We start from the raw sequence: 18,199 nt of genomic DNA, 5'->3' as shown, positions 1-18,199 counted from the left end.
TATCAATAGTATATAGTGTAATCAGTACAGCCAATCCTTAAGTCCCATCATATTCAAACAACAACCAATTTGAACCTTCTACTTTCAACTTACTTTGTTAGATCCTTCATCCAACCCCCCTCCCCATACCCTCCTAGTCTCGCCCTCCCTCTCCCTTCCCATGGAAAACTCACAAACATCCTAAAGAAGGAAGTATCTTAACCCTTAGCTCCAGTATAATGGTTACAGCACATTCAGTACAAAGCTCCTTCCGTTAGCTGATAAGTTATCTATATATTTCCCCCAGATCTTCAAAAACTGAGTTTTTCGTTTCGGAGATCCTCTGGCTTCTCTTGCCTCCCACATCAGCAGCTGATGCACCAGATTCCGCCAATGCCAAAATTCTGGCACTACTTCTGAGGTCCAGCATTTAAGTATACATTTCTTTGCTAACAAACATCCCTTACGAAAGAGCAATGTCTCCTCTGGGGTATTTCCTCTGAACGACCCATAGATATCTAATAGCATCTGTGAAGGGGGTACCTGATACATCACAAGACAGCAGCTGTGACAGGTATTCAGCTACCTTGGACCAAAAGCCCTGAATAGTTTGACAACTCCAAAATGCATGATAATATGTGTTTTCAGCTCTTTTACATCGCGAGCATAGTGAATTTTGTGCCCCCCCAAATTTTGCTAATTGTACTTGTGTGAAGTAGGCCCTGTGAAGTACTCGAAAAGCACATTCCCGATATTGGGCCCCACTAACTAAATTGGCAATACCCTTCACCTGCCTTTTTATATCCCAAGTAGAGAGATCGATTCCCAAATCTTTCTCCCACCTCTCTCTGTTTCCCAGTCTTTAACTGTTCCAACTATCCCTAGAGCCTGTTTGTGCTTTTTCGTGTGGCCTCCAGAGTCTCTAATCACGGTCCACACTACTTACACAATCCAATTCCTCCCAATCGTTATCTTAAGAGCTGGACAGCGGATAAAACTTATTTAGACTGAAATAAAGAAAAAAGGACCAGAGAAGCGCTTCTCGGGGTTAACACTGGTTTATTTAATTATCCAGAGATTAGGATAAAAAAATTAAGAAGATAGTCATAGGATATGGTAGAAATAAGAACATATTACAGAAATAGAAATTACAAATGAAAAGTAGGCCAGGGCAGACTCCCAGTTCTCTGGCATGAGACAGGAGCACTGCACACTGACCTGCCTCCTGTCTGGCAGAGAGATATTATATAGGATTTCTTTTTCCCTTTCAATACCAGAGGAGCACAGGAAGGGGGGAAGGGTTTCTTCTTACCCCCCTTAATTAGCATCCCATATTCAGGCAAGATCTCCTGACAATAAAGAAATATATATATCTGTTTCTATTTCCTTTTGAGGATGCATTTGGTCTGCTGTCCAAGTGTCTTGGACATACCTTTCTTAAACCTTTTAATTAGTATTTTCTCCTATTCTGAAAGAGGAGAAAAAGGTTAATTATTGTTTCCTTATAGAGTTGTTATAGAGGTGTTATGTTTCTCTTGTCAATAGAACTATTGCTTTTGACTCCAGGGACCAGGGAGATAATGTTTGAATTGTTCTAGGCAGAGAAGGAAATAAGGTGTTACCTGATTGTGGTTGTAAAAGGGAAATTCTGTCCTGGATATATTAGCCTTACTTCCAAGGGCATGGGAAAGAGTTCTGTTTCTCATGGGAAAGAATTCTGTCTCTTGGCCATATTAAAAGGGGAGAGATTCTCCCCCTTCTGCAATAATGTTTTCTTATCCAGTCCTTATTACAGGATTTCTATCTCTCTCTCCTCTTTCAACCCTGCCCCCTACACCTGGAACTTCCTTTGATCTGCATCCTAAAAGTCTCTCAAAGGCTAATACACACATTCATGTGAACAGCAAATGGACAACAAATGGCAGGAGCTCATTGTCTTTCACTTGCTTGGTCAGAGGACTGTGGGGGGAAGAGGTGGGGGTACTTGCTTCACCTGGCCTGCTTAATATCATTGTAATTTACAGAAAAAAGAGAAATTTCCTCGTCTGTACATTAATTCTTAGATATTAGATATTTAGCAGCACTGAAACTGCTTGGTTCAGGCCTTCATAAGTACAATGTACACCTCCACCAACAAGCCTTATACATGTCAGAGACAGATGGTTCAGTATCCGAGAGTTCCTCAAAAAATCCCTTCAATTTAGATCCCGACCTTTGTTTCAATCTCTCCCTGTCTAGGGATTGTATAAAATATTTCAATTGGCAATAAGCGAAAGTATCCCCCCACTGCAGTGTTTCATTACCAAAAATTTGCTCTTGCGATTTTACAGTGATGGAAATAAGTATTTGATCCCTTGCTGATTTTGTAAGTTTGCCCACTGACAAAGACATGAGCAGCCCATAATTGAAGGGTAGGTTATTGGTAACAGTGAGAGATAGCACATCACAAATTAAATCCGGAAAATCACATTGTGGAAAGTATATGAATTTATTTGCATTCTGCAGAGGGAAATAAGTATTTGATCCCCCACCAACCAGTAAGAGATCTGGCCCCTACAGACCAGGTAGATGCTCCAAATCAACTCGTTACCTGCATGACAGACAGCTGTCGGCAATGGTCACCTGTATGAAAGACACCTGTCCACAGACTCAGTGAATCAGTCAGACTCTAACCTCTACAAAATGGCCAAGAGCAAGGAGCTGTCTAAGGATGTCAGGGACAAGATCATACACCTGCACAAGGCTGGAATGGGCTACAAAACCATCAGTAAGACGCTGGGCGAGAAGGAGACAACTGTTGGTGCCATAGTAAGAAAATGGAAGAAGTACAAAATGACTGTCAATCGACAAAGATCTGGGGCTCCACGCAAAATCTCACCTCGTGGGGTATCCTTGATCATGAGGAAGGTTAGAAATCAGCCTACAACTACAAGGGGGGAACTTGTCAATGATCTCAAGGCAGCTGGGACCACTGTCACCACGAAAACCATTGGTAACACATTACGACATAACGGATTGCAATCCTGCAGTGCCCGCAAGGTCCCCCTGCTCCGGAAGGCACATGTGACGGCCCGTCTGAAGTTTGCCAATGAACACCTGGATGATGCCGAGAGTGATTGGGAGAAGGTGCTGTGGTCAGATGAGACAAAAATTGAGCTCTTTGGCATGAACTCAACTCGCCGTGTTTGGAGGAAGAGAAATGCTGCCTATGACCCAAAGAACACCGTCCCCACTGTCAAGCATGGAGGTGGAAATGTTATGTTTTGGGGGTGTTTCTCTGCTAAGGGCACAGGACTACTTCACCGCATCAATGGGAGAATGGATGGGGCCATGTACCGTACAATTCTGAGTGACAACCTCCTTCCCTCCGCCAGGGCCTTAAAAATGGGTCGTGGCTGGGTCTTCCAGCACGACAATGACCCAAAACATACAGCCAAGGCAACAAAGGAGTGGCTCAGGAAGAAGCACATTAGGGTCATGGAGTGGCCTAGCCAGTCACCAGACCTTAATCCCATTGAAAACTTATGGAGGGAGCTGAAGCTGCGAGTTGCCAAGCGACAGCCCAGAACTCTTAATGATTTAGAGATGATCTGCAAAGAGGAGTGGACCAAAATTCCTCCTGACATGTGTGCAAACCTCATCATCAACTACAGAAGACGTCTGACCGCTGTGCTTGCCAACAAGGGTTTTGCCACCAAGTATTAGGTCTTGTTTGCCAGAGGGATTAAATACTTATTTCCCTCTGCAGAATGCAAATAAATTCATATACTTTCCACAATGTGATTTTCCGGATTTAATTTGTGATGTGCTATCTCTCACTGTTACCAATAACCTACCCTTCAATTATGGGCTGCTCATGTCTTTGTCAGTGGGCAAACTTACAAAATCAGCAAGGGATCAAATACTTATTTCCACCACTGTATCTGTCCCTGTACTCCTATTACATCTTCCAGACAAACTATTCCTCTTTCCTCCCGTCGTTTAAATACTGGATTCTCCAAGCCTGACACAAATTTAGGATTCCCACGAATGGTCAGCAATTCTGTAATTCCCGTATCCACTTTCAAACATTTTCCTAAGAACTGCCAAGCGTCTCTCAGCGGAGTCAACAGCAAACTTTGTCTTAGGTATTTAGGGATCAAAGATCTCTCCACCTGTAACAGTGACACTAAGTGGTAGGGAGCACAAAATGCCTCTTCCATCTCTAGGGGGGTGTATTTATTTGATTAAAAAAGCCAGTCTCTAATATGTCGCAATAAACATGCCACATTATATAATTTCACATTAGGCAAGCCGAGTCCCCCCTGTGACCAGCTCCCCCATAACAGCTGGTATTTGGTTTTCGCCTTTTTATTTGCCCAACAAAATTTCATTACCAACCGATAGAAACTCGTCAGATCTTTATTCAACAGCCGAAGGGGAAGAGTTTGCATGACATATAACCAGCGAGGTAGTACGACCATACGTACAAGCCCCAGACGACCTATCAGAGAGAGCGGCAAGGCATCCCATTTCTCCAATTGTTGTTTGGTTTGTGTCAATAGTTGTTTTATTTTAAGCTTGTAAAGATCACTAGTCTTTGTGGTTAACAAAATACCTAGGTAACGGAAGTGTCCATTCGCCCACCGCAACGGGAAAGTCCCAGGCCAAATTCTAGCAACGTCTTCATCAGTAGCCAATGCATCTGATTTCTCCAAATTTAGTTTAAGACCAGAGAAATCTCCAAATTCCTGAAATGCCTCTAATAAAGCTGGCAACGATACCTCTGGCCTTGTGATCCCAACTAATAAGTCATCGGCGAAGGCTGCTAGTTTAAACTGAACTGCCCCAAACGTTACACCATGAATGTCCGGATTAGAATATACTTCTCTTATCAACGGATCCAAATATAATGCAAAGAGTAGCGGCGACAAGGGGCATCCTTGACGGGTACCCCTCTCTATCCTCACATTTTCTGTGCAAGTACCATTCACCACAACTCTCGCTGTTGGGGAGGTGTAAAGAGATCTAACCGCATCCAAGAACCATCCAGCAAATCCATATTTTTCCATTACTGTAAACAGAAAATTCCATCTCACACGGTCGAAAGCTTTTTCTGCATCAAAACTTACTATAAGGGCCGAACTATTCCTCCTACCAATCTGTTCCAAAGAGAGTAAGATCCGTCTAAGATTCTTTGATACAGCTCGGCCTTTAACAAAGCCTACCTGCGCTTCATGTACAATTTTTGGCAGCACCCGACTCATTCTGTTTGCCAATATTTTTGCGAAAATTTTGATTTCACAATTTAACAGTGATATGGGTCTGTAAGACTCGGGTAGAGTGACATCTCTTTTAGGCTTCGGGATTAATATAATACGGGCTATATTCAATTGATCAGGTAGTGACCCTTTCTCCACCCATTCATTATATGCATCCACCAATGGTGGGAGAATCGCCTCTCCCATCAGTTTGTAAAACTCTATTTTCATCCCATCCGGCCCAGGTGTTTTCCCTGACTGACTACTGCCAATAGCCCATCTCACCTCATCAATAGATATAGGGTCATTGAGCTTTTCTCTCTCCCTATCCGTCATTCCCGGAGATTCCAAATTGTCCAAGTAGATAGCACTTTCCAGGCCTGAATCTTCCCCTTCTGTATATAATTGTTGGTAAAAAATTTTAAAAATATCTCTTATTTCAGAATCGGAGTGACATATTTTACCTGTCTGATCTCTCAAGGCTGCTACAATGCGAGAGGCCTGTTTCCGAGCTATAAGTCGTGCCATCAGCTTTGTCCAAACCTTTTTTAAACTTCGCTAAGCTAACTTCCTTTACCACATTCTTTGGCAACGAATTCCAGAGTTTAATTACACGTTGAGTGAAGAAATATTTTCTCTGATTCGTTTTAAATTTACTACATTGTAGCTTCATCGCTTGCCCCCTAGTCCTAGTATTTTTGGAAAGTGTGAACAGACGCTTCACATCTACCCGTTCAACTCCACTCATTATTTTATAGGCCTCTATCATATCTCCCCTCAGCTGCCTTTTCTCCAAGCTGAAGAGCCCTAGCCACTTTAGCCTTTCTTCATAGGGAAGGCGTCTCATCCCCTTTATCATTTCCGTCGCCCTTCTCTGCACCTTTTCTAATTCCACTATATCTTTTTTGAGATACGGCAACCAGAATTGAACACAGTATTCAAGGTGCAGTCGCACAATGGAGCGATACAAAGGCATTATAACATCCTTACTTTTGTTTTCCATTCCTTTCCTAGATCCCTTTCTTGGTCCGTGACTCCTAACGTGGAACCTTGCATGACGTAGCTATAATTCGGGTTCCTCTTTCCCACATGCATCACTTTGCACTTGCTCTCATTAAACATCATCTGCCATTTAGACGCCCAGTCTCCCAGTCTCGTAAGGTCCTCTTGTAATTTTTCACAATCCTCCTGCGAATTAACAACTTTGAATAACTTTGCGTCATCAGCAAATTTAATTACCTCACTAGTTACTCCCATCTCTAGGTCATTTATAAATATGTTAAAAAGCAGCGGTCCGAACACAGACCCCCGAGGAACCCCACTAACTACCCTTCTTCATTGAGAATACTGACCATTTAACCCTACTCTCTGTTTTCTATCTTTTAACCAGTTTTTAATCCACAATAGAACACTACTTCCTATCCCATGACTCTCCAATTTCCTGTGGAGTCTTTCATGAGGTACTTTGTCACAGGGGCGTATCTGCGTGGGGCCTCAGGGGCCTGGGCCCCCGCAGATTTTGCCCTGGCCCCCCCTACCGCCATCAACCCTCCCCCGTGCCCGTTCTTACTTTTGCTGGCGGGGGACCCCAACCCCCGCCAGCCGAGGTCTGCTTCCACCTGCCGCTGCCTTCAAAACTTCTTCTTCAGCCGGCGGGGGACCCCAAACCCCCGCCAGCCGCCCCGCGCTGTTTAAAATTCATCTTCGGCCTCCGTGGCCGTGCTGCTGGGATAGGCGGCGCTGTTGAAATCCACTTCGGAGTCTGACGTCGTTGTACGTTGTACGTGCTGCGACGTCAGACTCCGAAGTGGATTTCAACAGCGCCGCCTATCCCAGCAGCACGGCCACGGAGGCCGAAGATGAATTTTAAACAGCGCGGGGCGGCTGGCGGGGGTTTGGGGTCCCCCGCCGGCTGAAGAAGAAGGTTTGAAGGCAGCGGCAGGTGGAAGCAGACCTCGGCTGGCGGGGGTTGGGGTCCCCCGCCAGCAAAAGTAAGAACGGCAGCGGGGGAGGGTTGGCGGCGGGAGGGGGGTGGAGAGACTAAGTCATTGGTGGCGGTGGGGGCTCGGCGGCGGGGGGGGGCGGCGGGGGGGGGGGGCGCTAAAATGTGCCCCCTCCCTCTGGCTCTGGCCCCCCCTACCGCCGGAGTCCAGATACGCCCCTGCTTTGTCAAACACCTTCTGAAAATCCAGATTCACAATATCAACCGGCTCACCATTATCCACATGTTTGTTCACCCCTTCAAAGAAATGTAGTAGATTGGTGAGGCAAGATTTCCCGTCACTAAATCCATGTTGGCTTTGTCTCATTAATCCATGCTTTTGAATATGCTCTGTAATTTTGTTCTTAATAATAGTCTCTACCATTTTGCCTGGCACCGACGTCAGACTCACCGGTCTATAATTTCCCAGATCTCCACTGGATCCTTTTTTAAAAATTGGCGTTACATTGGCCACCCTCCAATCTTCCGGTACCACGCTCGATTTTAAGGATAAATTACATATTTCTAACAGTAGATCCGCAAGCTCATTTTTCAGTTCTATCATTACTCTGGGATGAATACCATCCAGTCCAGGAGATTTGCTACTCTTCAGTTTGCAGAACTACCCCATTTTTTTTTGTCTATTAGATTGTAAGCTCTTTGAGCAGGGACTGTCTTTCTTCTATGTTTGTGCAGCGCTGCGTATGCCTTATAGCGCTATAGAAATGCTAAATAGTAGTAGTAGTAGTAAGTAGTACATCCTCCAGGTTTACAGAGAGTTCATTAAGTTTCTCCGACTCGTCAGCTTTGAATACCATTTCCGGCACCGGTATTTAACCACAAGTGAAATAATAATGAACAATCCAAAATTACCACTAATAAGTGCATGTTTTGTTTTGGCTTTGACTGTAGAAATTTATTAGTGGTGGCAGTATATGTAGTTGGTTTAAAAAAATAAAGGTTTTGATACTTTTCTGGGGAATGGGCCCTTTAGTAATTACTGGCCAGGTAAATGAAGATCACCACCTATTAATTCTGGGGGTGATCAACAAGGATAGCGCTCCCTGTTAGGATCTGTTGGCTACTTTAAAGTGATCCAGATTGGGCCACATGAGAAACAGGGTGGCTATGTTCTGTGGACTCCTTGTTTAACTTGGCATGGCATATTTTATGTAAGTTTTGAGATTTGAGGAAACTGGGAGGCTCAGTATTGGCATGAGGATAGTGTAAAGCTCCCAGCCACGGAGGAGCGGAATAAGGCCCCTCACAGCCTGTGTCCTGCCCTGCTTGATCTCTGCACTTTTACAGTCTGGAAGTTTTCTTTTTACCCTCCGCTTTCTGGGGTTTGGAATTTCACGGGGTCCTTTGCAATCCACTGGACCAGAGGGAGAGCTATATTGTAGTCCACAGTCAGGGTTATCTCACTCAACCTCTTCGCTTTTATAGTCTGGAGGTTTCCCTCTTAGCTGCCCCCTGCTTTTGACTAAGACTCCTAGGTGGGTGTGGCCCCTCAGTGCGTCCCAGATTCCACCACCACTTCCCCCCACTCAGCTCCAAACTCCCTCTGAAGCAATCCCTCCCACTCTCCCTGCCCCATTCCTACGGAAGGGAAGGAGAGTCTCTGTGCGCTCTGTTCTCCCCCACCCCACCTTTTGTCTCAGGTTCCTTCAACTTTCCTGATTAGGGAGAGAGTCAGTGTTGCAGCATAAACCCCAATTTAAACAGTTCCCTTTTATCACAGCACAAAACCCAATTTAAACAGTTTACTCTTATCACAGCACAAATCCTAATTTAAACAGTTCATTTTTCCGTTTCAACCTTTTTTCACCTGTCCACCTATTAACAGGCCAGGGGAATGTGAGGGTCCCACCCTTTCACTATCAACACCAACTCCTGACAACCTCCCACTTGACCCAGGTTGAAACATTTGTTCCTTTTTCCCCACCTCTGATGCAGCCACCTTTTGCCTCCCTGCATCAAGCCAGAGAATTAGGCTGTCATCTGCCCTCTTAACTCTCTACCTTTAGCTTTGGCAAGAGCTGAGATATCCATGGGTTTGTCTTCTAGGTTCTCCTCTCTCTCTTTCTCACCACCATCCCCTGATTTACAATCCATGCGTTCTTCTACCCTGCCCCCACCCAGCTGCTCTTCATTCCCCTGATTGAACTTACTCAGTGTCTCCACCTTCCCCTTAGCCCTCTGGGACTGGTAGTGTGAATAATTCTTACTTGCTCTACCCTGTGTCTCCCTCATGGGCTGCTGGGAAAGGTAGTCCCTGGCTCTGCTCTGTGTCCCCCTCAGGGGCTGCTGGGAATTGTAGTCTTTGGCTGTCACTATTTCCTCTGAGGAAGGTGACCAACTGCTGTCCTTAACATGCTGGCTCCTTGGAGACCGGAATCTATGGCGACCACCCCTAAGGGCGGACTCAGGCCACCCCGAAGGAGCCCTTCTCTCCCCTTCCCTGGCCATTTCCCATTCCATATCCTCGTAGTCTTCACATATCCCCCCCCCCCCCCCCTCCTTCAACGATTGCTAGCGCCTTGCTCTAGAGCTTCAGAGCAAGGATCAGCAATCCTAGATAAGGCATCTACATTGCCCAACATCTTCCCGGGGCGATGTTACACAGTGTAACGAAATGGCTGCAGAGCCAGATACCACTTCATCAACCTAGCATTGTTGTTTTTCATCTGGTTTAGCTGTAACCAGCTTAAACTCCCGACCCTCTAGATAGACTTGGCATGCCTGAACTGCCCACCTTATAGCTAGGCACTCCTTCTCAATAGTGGAATAGTTTACCTCATGAGGCAGCAGCTTTTTGCTTAGGTAAAGCACAGGATGCTCTTCCCTTGGTGTTCCTGGGACAGTACCGCTCCCAGTCCTACCCCGGAAGCATCTGTCTGAAGGATAAAGGGTTTTGTAAAATCCACTGCTTCAAGCAGTGGCTCCTGACATAACGCCTGCTGTAAGGTGCAAAATGCTTGCCTCCCTTCCTCTCCCCACCTCAACTGGTGAGGGCTCTTGTTCTTAAGCATGCCAGTAAGGGGAGTCGACAGAGTGGAAAAATTAGGAATAAATCTCCTATAGTAGCCAATGAGGCCCAGAAATCCTCGCAACTGTTTTTTGTAACTGGCTGGGGAAATTCCTGTATACTCTTAATCTTATCCAGGAGTGGCCTCACCTCTCCATGCCCCACCTTGTATCATAGGTACTTCACCATGCACTGGGCAAAATGACACTTCGGGGATTTAATGTTAAGCCCACACTCCTAAAAGCCCTCAAGACCGCCTGCACCTGTACAATGTGGGTCCCCCAGTCCTTACACTACATCATCCATATATGCAGCCGCATAGGCCTGATGCGGCCTCAGCACCCGGTCCAGGAAGGCATTGACATCTAGCCGCCGCCGAGTTCAACCCGAAAGGCAACCAGGTAAACTGGTATAGCCCCAACGGAGTACTGAAAGCCGCCTTGGGATGTGCTTCTCGCATAAGGGGGATCTTCCAGTATCCCTTGGTCAAGTTCAGGGTGGTAAGGTATTGGGCCACTCCTAGCCTATCCAATAACTCATCAATGCGCGGCATAGGATAGGCATCGGCCTGTGAGATTGTATTAAGTTGCTGGAAATCTATGCAAAATCTCAACGACCTGTCCGCCTTAGGGATCAACACCACTGGACTGGACCAGGGGCTATTTGACTCTTCTATCACCCCAAACTCCAACATTTCCTGTACCTGCTTTATCACTTCCTGCCTCTTCTGAGGTGAAAGCCTATAGGGCCTCTGCCTGACTATCTTCCCCTCCTCCATTACAATCTTGCACTCCAAGAGGCGGGTTTGCCCAGGGCATGGTGTTAACACATCCCTAAACTCTTTCATGAGCTGACCCATATCTCTTTGCTATTTAGGGTTTAGTTAGGCATTAATCTCGGGATTTCCCAGCTTAAAAATGTCTGAAATCTGAGGGCCTAACTCTTCCTCTGGATCCCCCGGAGGGCAAGCCATGAATTCCTCCCTCTCTATCCAGGGCTTCATTATATTCACATGAAAGGTCTGGGCCCTCCCCCTTTCATTGGCGTACCTCCTACGTACTGTCCAAGGACCTTTCCACCTTGTTTTAAATTTATGCGGGGACTCGGATGCCAGAATAAGAACCTTGTCCCCTTCCCTAAATTCCCTCCACTGAGTTTCCTGATCATAGTATTCCTTCTGCCGGCTCTGGCTTTGCCTCAGCATATCTTGGGAGTATTCCTTCAATCTACCAAGCCTCCCTTTTAAGTCATAGAGATAAGACACTACCGACCGGTCATTTTGCTCCAGAGGAACCCACTGTTCCTTCAGGATGTCCAGGGTCCTCCTTGGCCATCTACCAAACATTAATTCAAAGGGGGATACCCCTAGGGATGCCTGGACATTCTCCCAGTATGCATAAAGAACGAAGAGCAGGAGCTTGTCCCAGTTCTCCTGATTCATGCCCATCCCCCTCTTCAACATCGCTTTGAGTGTTTTATTGAATCTCTCCACCATCCCGTTAGTCTGGGGGTGGTAGGCTGATGTGTGTATATGACGGATCTGAAAGGCTTCCCAAACCTGCCGTAGGGTGTGAGACATGAAATTAGAACCCCTATCGGTCAGAATTTCCCTGGGGAACCCCACTTCACAGAAGATCCTAATCAATTCTGCGGCTATAACCTTGGCTGAAATATTTTGCAAAGGTATAGCCCAGGGAAATAGGGTTGCCATGTCCATCACCGCTAAAATGTATCTATACCCCCCTCCCTACTAGACTTAATAACTGGCCGTATAATGTCCATGGCCAAACGGGATATAGGTTGGCCAATTCTGGGCATAGGACACAAGGGTGCCTGCTTGGGAGCTCAGTCTGTTACCTTTTGACAACTAGGACAGGAACTGCAATATCTCTCTACCTCTTTGTATATCCACGGCCAGTAGAACCGATCCAGGACTTGGGTCAGGGTGGCTTGTGTCCCTTTATGCCCCCCCCCCCCCCCAGAGGATGATCATGGGCCAACCAGATTAACAAGTGCCAGAATGCCCGAGGAACCACGAGCTGTTTCCTGTCCCCAGGTCCCTCCCGTCCTGAGGACACCCTGTACAATATCCCCCCGCCCCACAATAAAGGTAGGCGGTCCTGCACCTCCTCCCTGTCGGCAGCCCTCCCAGGCATATTCCAGAGAGGGGTCTGCAGCTTGCTTACGGGAAAAATGGGGAAACTGCTCCTTAAGGGATTCTGCGTCCACAGGTAGATAGCTCTCCCTCTTTTATTTATTTATTTGTTACATTTGTATCCCACATTTGCCCACCTATTTGCAGGCTCAATGTGGCTTACATAGTACCGTAGCAGGGTTTGCCAGTTCCGGTATGAACAAATACAAGGTGGTATTGTTGTAGAATAAGGTTCAAGTCTGGTAAATGCATGGGTGAACTTAGAGAGGAAGAGGAAAAGTTAGGATATGTCCATTACTCGTTTTGGTTTCCTTATGTCTCAGGTAGCCAAGTTTTTATGTTGGGTCGGTGGGGTAAGCCTTATTGAACAGGTTTGTTTTTAGTGCTTTCCTGAAATTTAAGTGGTCGAGCATGGTTTTTACTACTTTTGGCAATGTGTTCCATAGTTGTGTGCTTAGGTAGGAAAAGCTGGATGCATAAGTTGATTTGTATTTGAGTCCTTTGCTGCTTGGGTAGTGGAGGTTTAGGTATGATAGTGCTGATTTTCTTGTGTTTCTGGTTGGTAGATCTATGAGGTCTGTTATGTATGCCGGGACTTCACTGTAGATAATTTTATGGACCATTGTGCAGATTTTGAAAGTGATATGTTCTTTGATTGGGAGCTAGTGCAGTTTTTCTCAGAGGGGTTTGGCGCTTTCAAAACGTGTTTTTACATATATAAGCCTGGCTGCTGTGTTTTGGGCGGTCTGAAGTTTCCTTATGACTTGTTCTTTGCATCCCGCATAAATTCCATTGCAATAGTCCGCGTGACTTAGTACCATTGATTGTATCAGGTTGCGATATATTTCCCTCAGGAAGAACGGTTTCACTCGTTTGAGTTTCCACATGGAGTGAAACATTTTCTTTATGGTGGATTTCACTTGATTCTCTAACGAGAGGTTCCGGTCAATTGTTACGCAGAGGAATTTCAGACTGTATGAGATAGGAAGGGTGTGACCTGGGACGTTGATACTTGTGGGTTTGTATGTATTGTGTTGGGATGAGATAACGAGACAGTGTGTTTTTTCTGTATTAAGTTTTAGTTGGAATGCATTTGCCCCTAAGTAGAATAAAGATCATTCTAGTCTTGATTTTGTTTTGCACTCTTACTGTAACCCGCTTAGATGCTTCCCTGATAGAAGCGGGATATAAGTACATGAAATAGAATAGTTGTGTTTGGGAATGCCTAATAAATGAGCTGGCTTATCATTTTGTGTTTTAGAGTTATCTTCGGCATCGATGGCCAATTCTTTGCCTGCTTGTGTTCCAGAATCTCCACTCGTTCATCCTGTCAGGACACCCAGAACACCTCGTACACCTCGACTACAGGACCCAAACAAAACTCCAAGGTTCTACCCTGTTGTTAAAGAAGCTAATGCACTTGATGTAAAGGTAAAAGTGTATGTACTATAAATGTTGGTTGAAATAAAGATGTTTATCTATACATGGCAGCTACCGTGTTTCCCCGAAAATAAGACACTGTCTTATATTTATTTTTCCTCCCCAAAACGCGCTAGGTCTTATTTTCGGGGGGAGGGGGTGTCTTATTTTCTGGGAAACATCGGTCGCCCCCCCCACCCGAGGTTGCCTGGCCCCCCCCCCCTTCCGTCGCTCCCGGAACTAACCTGAAGCTCCTTTCACCTTCACAAGTTCGGATTCGGAGCAGCAAGCAGCAGCAGGGCAGACCTCTCCTTCCTTCCATGCCCCGCCCTCGCCTGACGTTATGTTACGTCAGGCGAGGGCGGGACACGGAAGGAAGGAGAGAGGTCTGCCATGCTGCTGCTCCGAATCCGAATTTGCGAAGGTGAAAGGAGCTTCAGGTTAGTTCCGGGAGCAACGGAGGGGGGGCCCGGCGACCTCGGATGGAGGGGGGGGGGGGGCGACCTCACGTGGCTCTCGGCGGCCCTGCTTAAAAAAAAAGTTTGGTAGGTCTTACTTTTGGGGGGATGTCTTATATTTTAAATTTGCAGGAAAACCCCCGGTAGGTCTTATTTTCGGGGTAGGTCCTATTTTTGGGGAAACACGGTAGCTTGTGTCAGTTAAAAACATTAACATCATCTTCCAGTGAGAGGGATTGGGGGGGCTGTAAAGGGATAGAATCCCAGCAATTGCAGAAATGCACAAATATAAGTAGGTTTCAAGGTGCATCTAAATGAGGTTGCAAAAGGACCACAGTCCTTTACCTTCTGTGAATGGGGCTGGCTTACTTCAGGGAGAAGGTTTGGGTTCAAGCTGGGGAAAACCCTGCCTGATAGCTGGGAATGAAGGATTGTGGGTACCTCAGCCTCAGACACTCCCCCACCCTCCCTCAACTCCACACACGTCAGTGAAAAGGACTGGTGTGGAACTGTGTAGGAAGGTAGATCAGAATCAGAAAGAGAGATGGTTTGCACCCTCAAGATAGCAAAGGAGTTGCCTGTGAATGATATAAATGTAAAAATATAGATTTAAAAATTTTGTTTTCAATTGGTGACGTGGCGATTTGTTATTATTTGGCATCTGTATTAATGAAATAGTGTACAGAGGGCAGAGTGTTTGTGGGACACTCACTGTGTGCCTGGTTAGTACTAATTTGCTGATAATTGGAGCATCATACAAGGATGTAAGTCTGGTGAAATGACTAGAAACATAGAAACATGACGGCAGATAAAGGCCATATGACCCATCCAGTCTGCCCATCCTCTGTAACCCCTAATTCTTCCTGTTCCTAAGCGATCCCACATGCAGAGCCGTAGCGAGGGGAGCTGACACCCGGGACGGGTCGCCGCTGCGCCCCCCCCCCCCGGAGCGCATACCTGCGGCGAGGGACAGGCGGGAGGGCCGATCCGCCCCGACTGCATGTTCCTGGGGTGTGTTGGCTCCGCGCTGGTTCACTGCTCTCTCTGTCCCGGAACAGGAAGTAACCTGTTCCGGGGCAGAGAGGGCAGTGCACCAGCGCGGAGCCGACACCCCCCAGCAGCGTGCACCCGGGGCAGACGGCCCCCCCCCCCCTTCCTATGCTACTGATCCCATGCCTTTTAAAATTCTGGAATAGTCCTCGACTCCACCACCTAGAAGTTATTGCCTCCATGTTCTGGATGGAAAAAAGGAACATGGAAGAAAATCATTAATGGCAGCCCCTTACATTTTATCTATGTTCGGAGGGCGAGCGGGGATAGCAAGTCCTCACAGCATAGGTGACGTCACTGATGGAACTCGCATGGGAAAGCTTCTGCTTAACTACTAGAAGCTTTTGAGTTGCTTCACTGCTTATTTGTGGGACCAACTATCATGTCAATCTTCATCTTTCTGTGAGCTGGTAGATCATGTATCACAGCAGCTTGTGCCAAGACATAATTATTATTCCTTAAGTGTTTTGTTTTGTAAGTTTTTTTTCATGTAGTCCAATCCCTGTTTTGCAGTACTTTTTCCTGCTGACGTCTTAGATAGGTTTTTGGCAATTCTCAGGTTTCCTTTGTTTTTGTTCTCAGCCCAGTGTAGTCCTCTGATAGGAACCTTGGACTCCTGATCAAGGTGTATTTTGTCAAAATTGAGTTGTATGATTTTGTTTCAGCTATTTTTCCAGACAATATATCCCCCCAAAAAAGGCCCCAGCAGCTTTGCTGTGCATCCAGTACTACAAGATCATATCCATCAAGAATGCCCATAATTAGTGCCTGCAATATCTGGTGCCCGACCATGATCCCTCTCATTGTAAATTGTGTTTATAGATATCCAACAGAGGTCTTTGTGAATAGACAATTTATTTTTGGCATCAGAAGCATTGGTCTCCATGGGTACCGGAGCTGCATTGGATGCTAGGGATATATCTGCATCTAGAGTATTTCGCTCACTCTTGACATTGGTAGTTGATAAAGGCCATCAGAACTGGTCGTTAGAGTTCCCCCTAAAGAAGAGGAAAAATTTGTCCTCAACTCTGACAATATGGGCTCATGATACCGAAGTCCCGGGGAAGGCCGGAGAGCATTGATATTGCATCTCATCAAAATGCAGAGTAGAGAGCACTGAAGTTGCTGGTGTTCTCACACATGCCCAAGATGAGAACTGCTGCTCGTTATTGGAGGGGGGCAGGTGACCTGAGCTCTGGCATTCAATACTCAAATAACTAAGGAGGGGATGTGACCACTTATAATACATTTTCCATGCCTTTGTTGATAACAGTCTTCAAGAAGCAGCTCATGAGGAGACTCAGTGAGTGGATGGAGTGCTTCCTTATTTGGCGTGATGCTGCAGCTTTAACCCTGTCGACATCGATGCAGAGAGAGATTCAACCAGTTCTTGAGATTCATGCACTGCCTGCTGGATAGGCACTGACACCAAGACTCAAAGGACCTTGGGGTTGATATCTGTACACTGTTGCTCTCCAGTGTATCTGAGGAGAAAATTTCACTGCTGCATCGGAGATCCTTGTTCTTTTGATGACAATGTCTAGGGCCTGATACTGATGTCATAAGTACATAAGTAATGCCATACTGGGAAAAGACCAAGGGCCCATCAAGCCCTGCATCCTGTCCACGACAGCGGCCAATCCAGGTCAGGGGCACCTGGCAGCTTCCCAAACATACAAACATTCTATGCATGTTATTCCCAAAATTGTGGATTTTTCCCAAGTCCATTTAGTAGCGGTCTATGGACTTGTCCTTTTGGAAACCGTCCAAACCCTTTTTAAACTCTGCCAAGCTAACCGCCTTCACCACGTTCTCTGGCAACGAATTCCAGAGTTTAATTACGCGTTGGGTGAAGAAATATTTTCTCCTATTTGTTTTAAATGTACTACACTATAGTTTCATCGCATGCCCCCTCGTCCTACTACTTTTGGAAAGCGTGAACAGACGCTTCACGTCCACCTGTTCCACTCCACTCATTATTTTATATACCTCTATCATGTCTCCCCTCAGCCATATCTTCTCCAAGCTGAAAAGCCCTAGCCTCCTTAGTCTTTCTTCATAGGGAAGTCGTCCCATCCCCGCTATCATTTTCGTCACCCTTCGCTGCACCTTTTTCAGTTCTACTATATCTTTCTTGAGATGCGGCGACCAAAATTGGACACAATACTCAAGGTGCGGTCGCACCATGGAACGATACAACGGCATTATAACATCCTCACACCTGTTTTCTATACCTTTCCTAATAATACCCAACATTCTATTCGCTTTCCTAGCCAGCAGCACACTGAGCAGAAGGTTTCAGTGTATTATCAACGACGACACTCAGATCCCTTTCTTGGTCCATAACTCCTAACGTGGAACCTTGCATGACATAGCTATAATTCGGGTTCTTTTTTCCCACATGCATCACCTTACATTTGCTCACATTAAACGTCCTCTGCCGTTTAGCTGCCCAGTCTCCCAGTCTCGTAAGGTCCTTCTGTAATTTTTCACAATCCTGTCGCAAATTAACGACTTTGAATAACTTTGTGTCATCAGCAAATTTAATTACCTCGCTAGTTACTCCCATCTCTAAATCATTTATAAATATATTAAAGAGCAGCGGTCCCAGCACTGACCCCTGAGGAACCCCACTAACTACCCTTCTCCATTGTGAATACTGCTCATTTAACCCCACTCTCTGTTTCCTATCCTTCAACCAGTTTTTAATCCACAATAGGACATTACCTCCTATCCCATGACCCTCCAATTTCCTCTGTAACCTTTCATGAGGCACCTTTCAAACGTCTTTTGAAAATCCAGATACACAATATCAACCGGCTCCCCTTTGTCCACATGTTTGTTTACTCATTCAAAGAACTGAAGTAAATTGGTTAGGCAAGATTTCCC

At 46.0% G+C, this 18,199-nt stretch overlaps 1 protein-coding gene across 3 annotated transcripts in view; it reads left to right on the top strand.

The window, feature by feature from the left end:
- Window positions 1-18,199, top strand: part of LARP1B (La ribonucleoprotein domain family member 1B) — a 603,652-nt gene that overhangs the window by 334,155 nt on the left and 251,298 nt on the right. For all 3 annotated transcript variants that reach the window (XM_030191742.1, XM_030191741.1, XM_030191743.1), the window contains one exon: window positions 13,645-13,814. In XM_030191742.1, coding sequence (XP_030047602.1) covers window positions 13,645-13,814 — 170 coding nt within the window. The remainder of the gene's footprint in view (window positions 1-13,644; window positions 13,815-18,199) is intronic.

Source organism: Microcaecilia unicolor, chromosome 2 (genome assembly GCF_901765095.1).
Source record: "Microcaecilia unicolor chromosome 2, aMicUni1.1, whole genome shotgun sequence".
NCBI lineage: Eukaryota > Metazoa > Chordata > Amphibia > Gymnophiona > Siphonopidae > Microcaecilia > Microcaecilia unicolor.
Note: the sequence above shows the minus strand (reverse complement) of the source record. Positions and strands in the feature narration are given on the sequence as shown.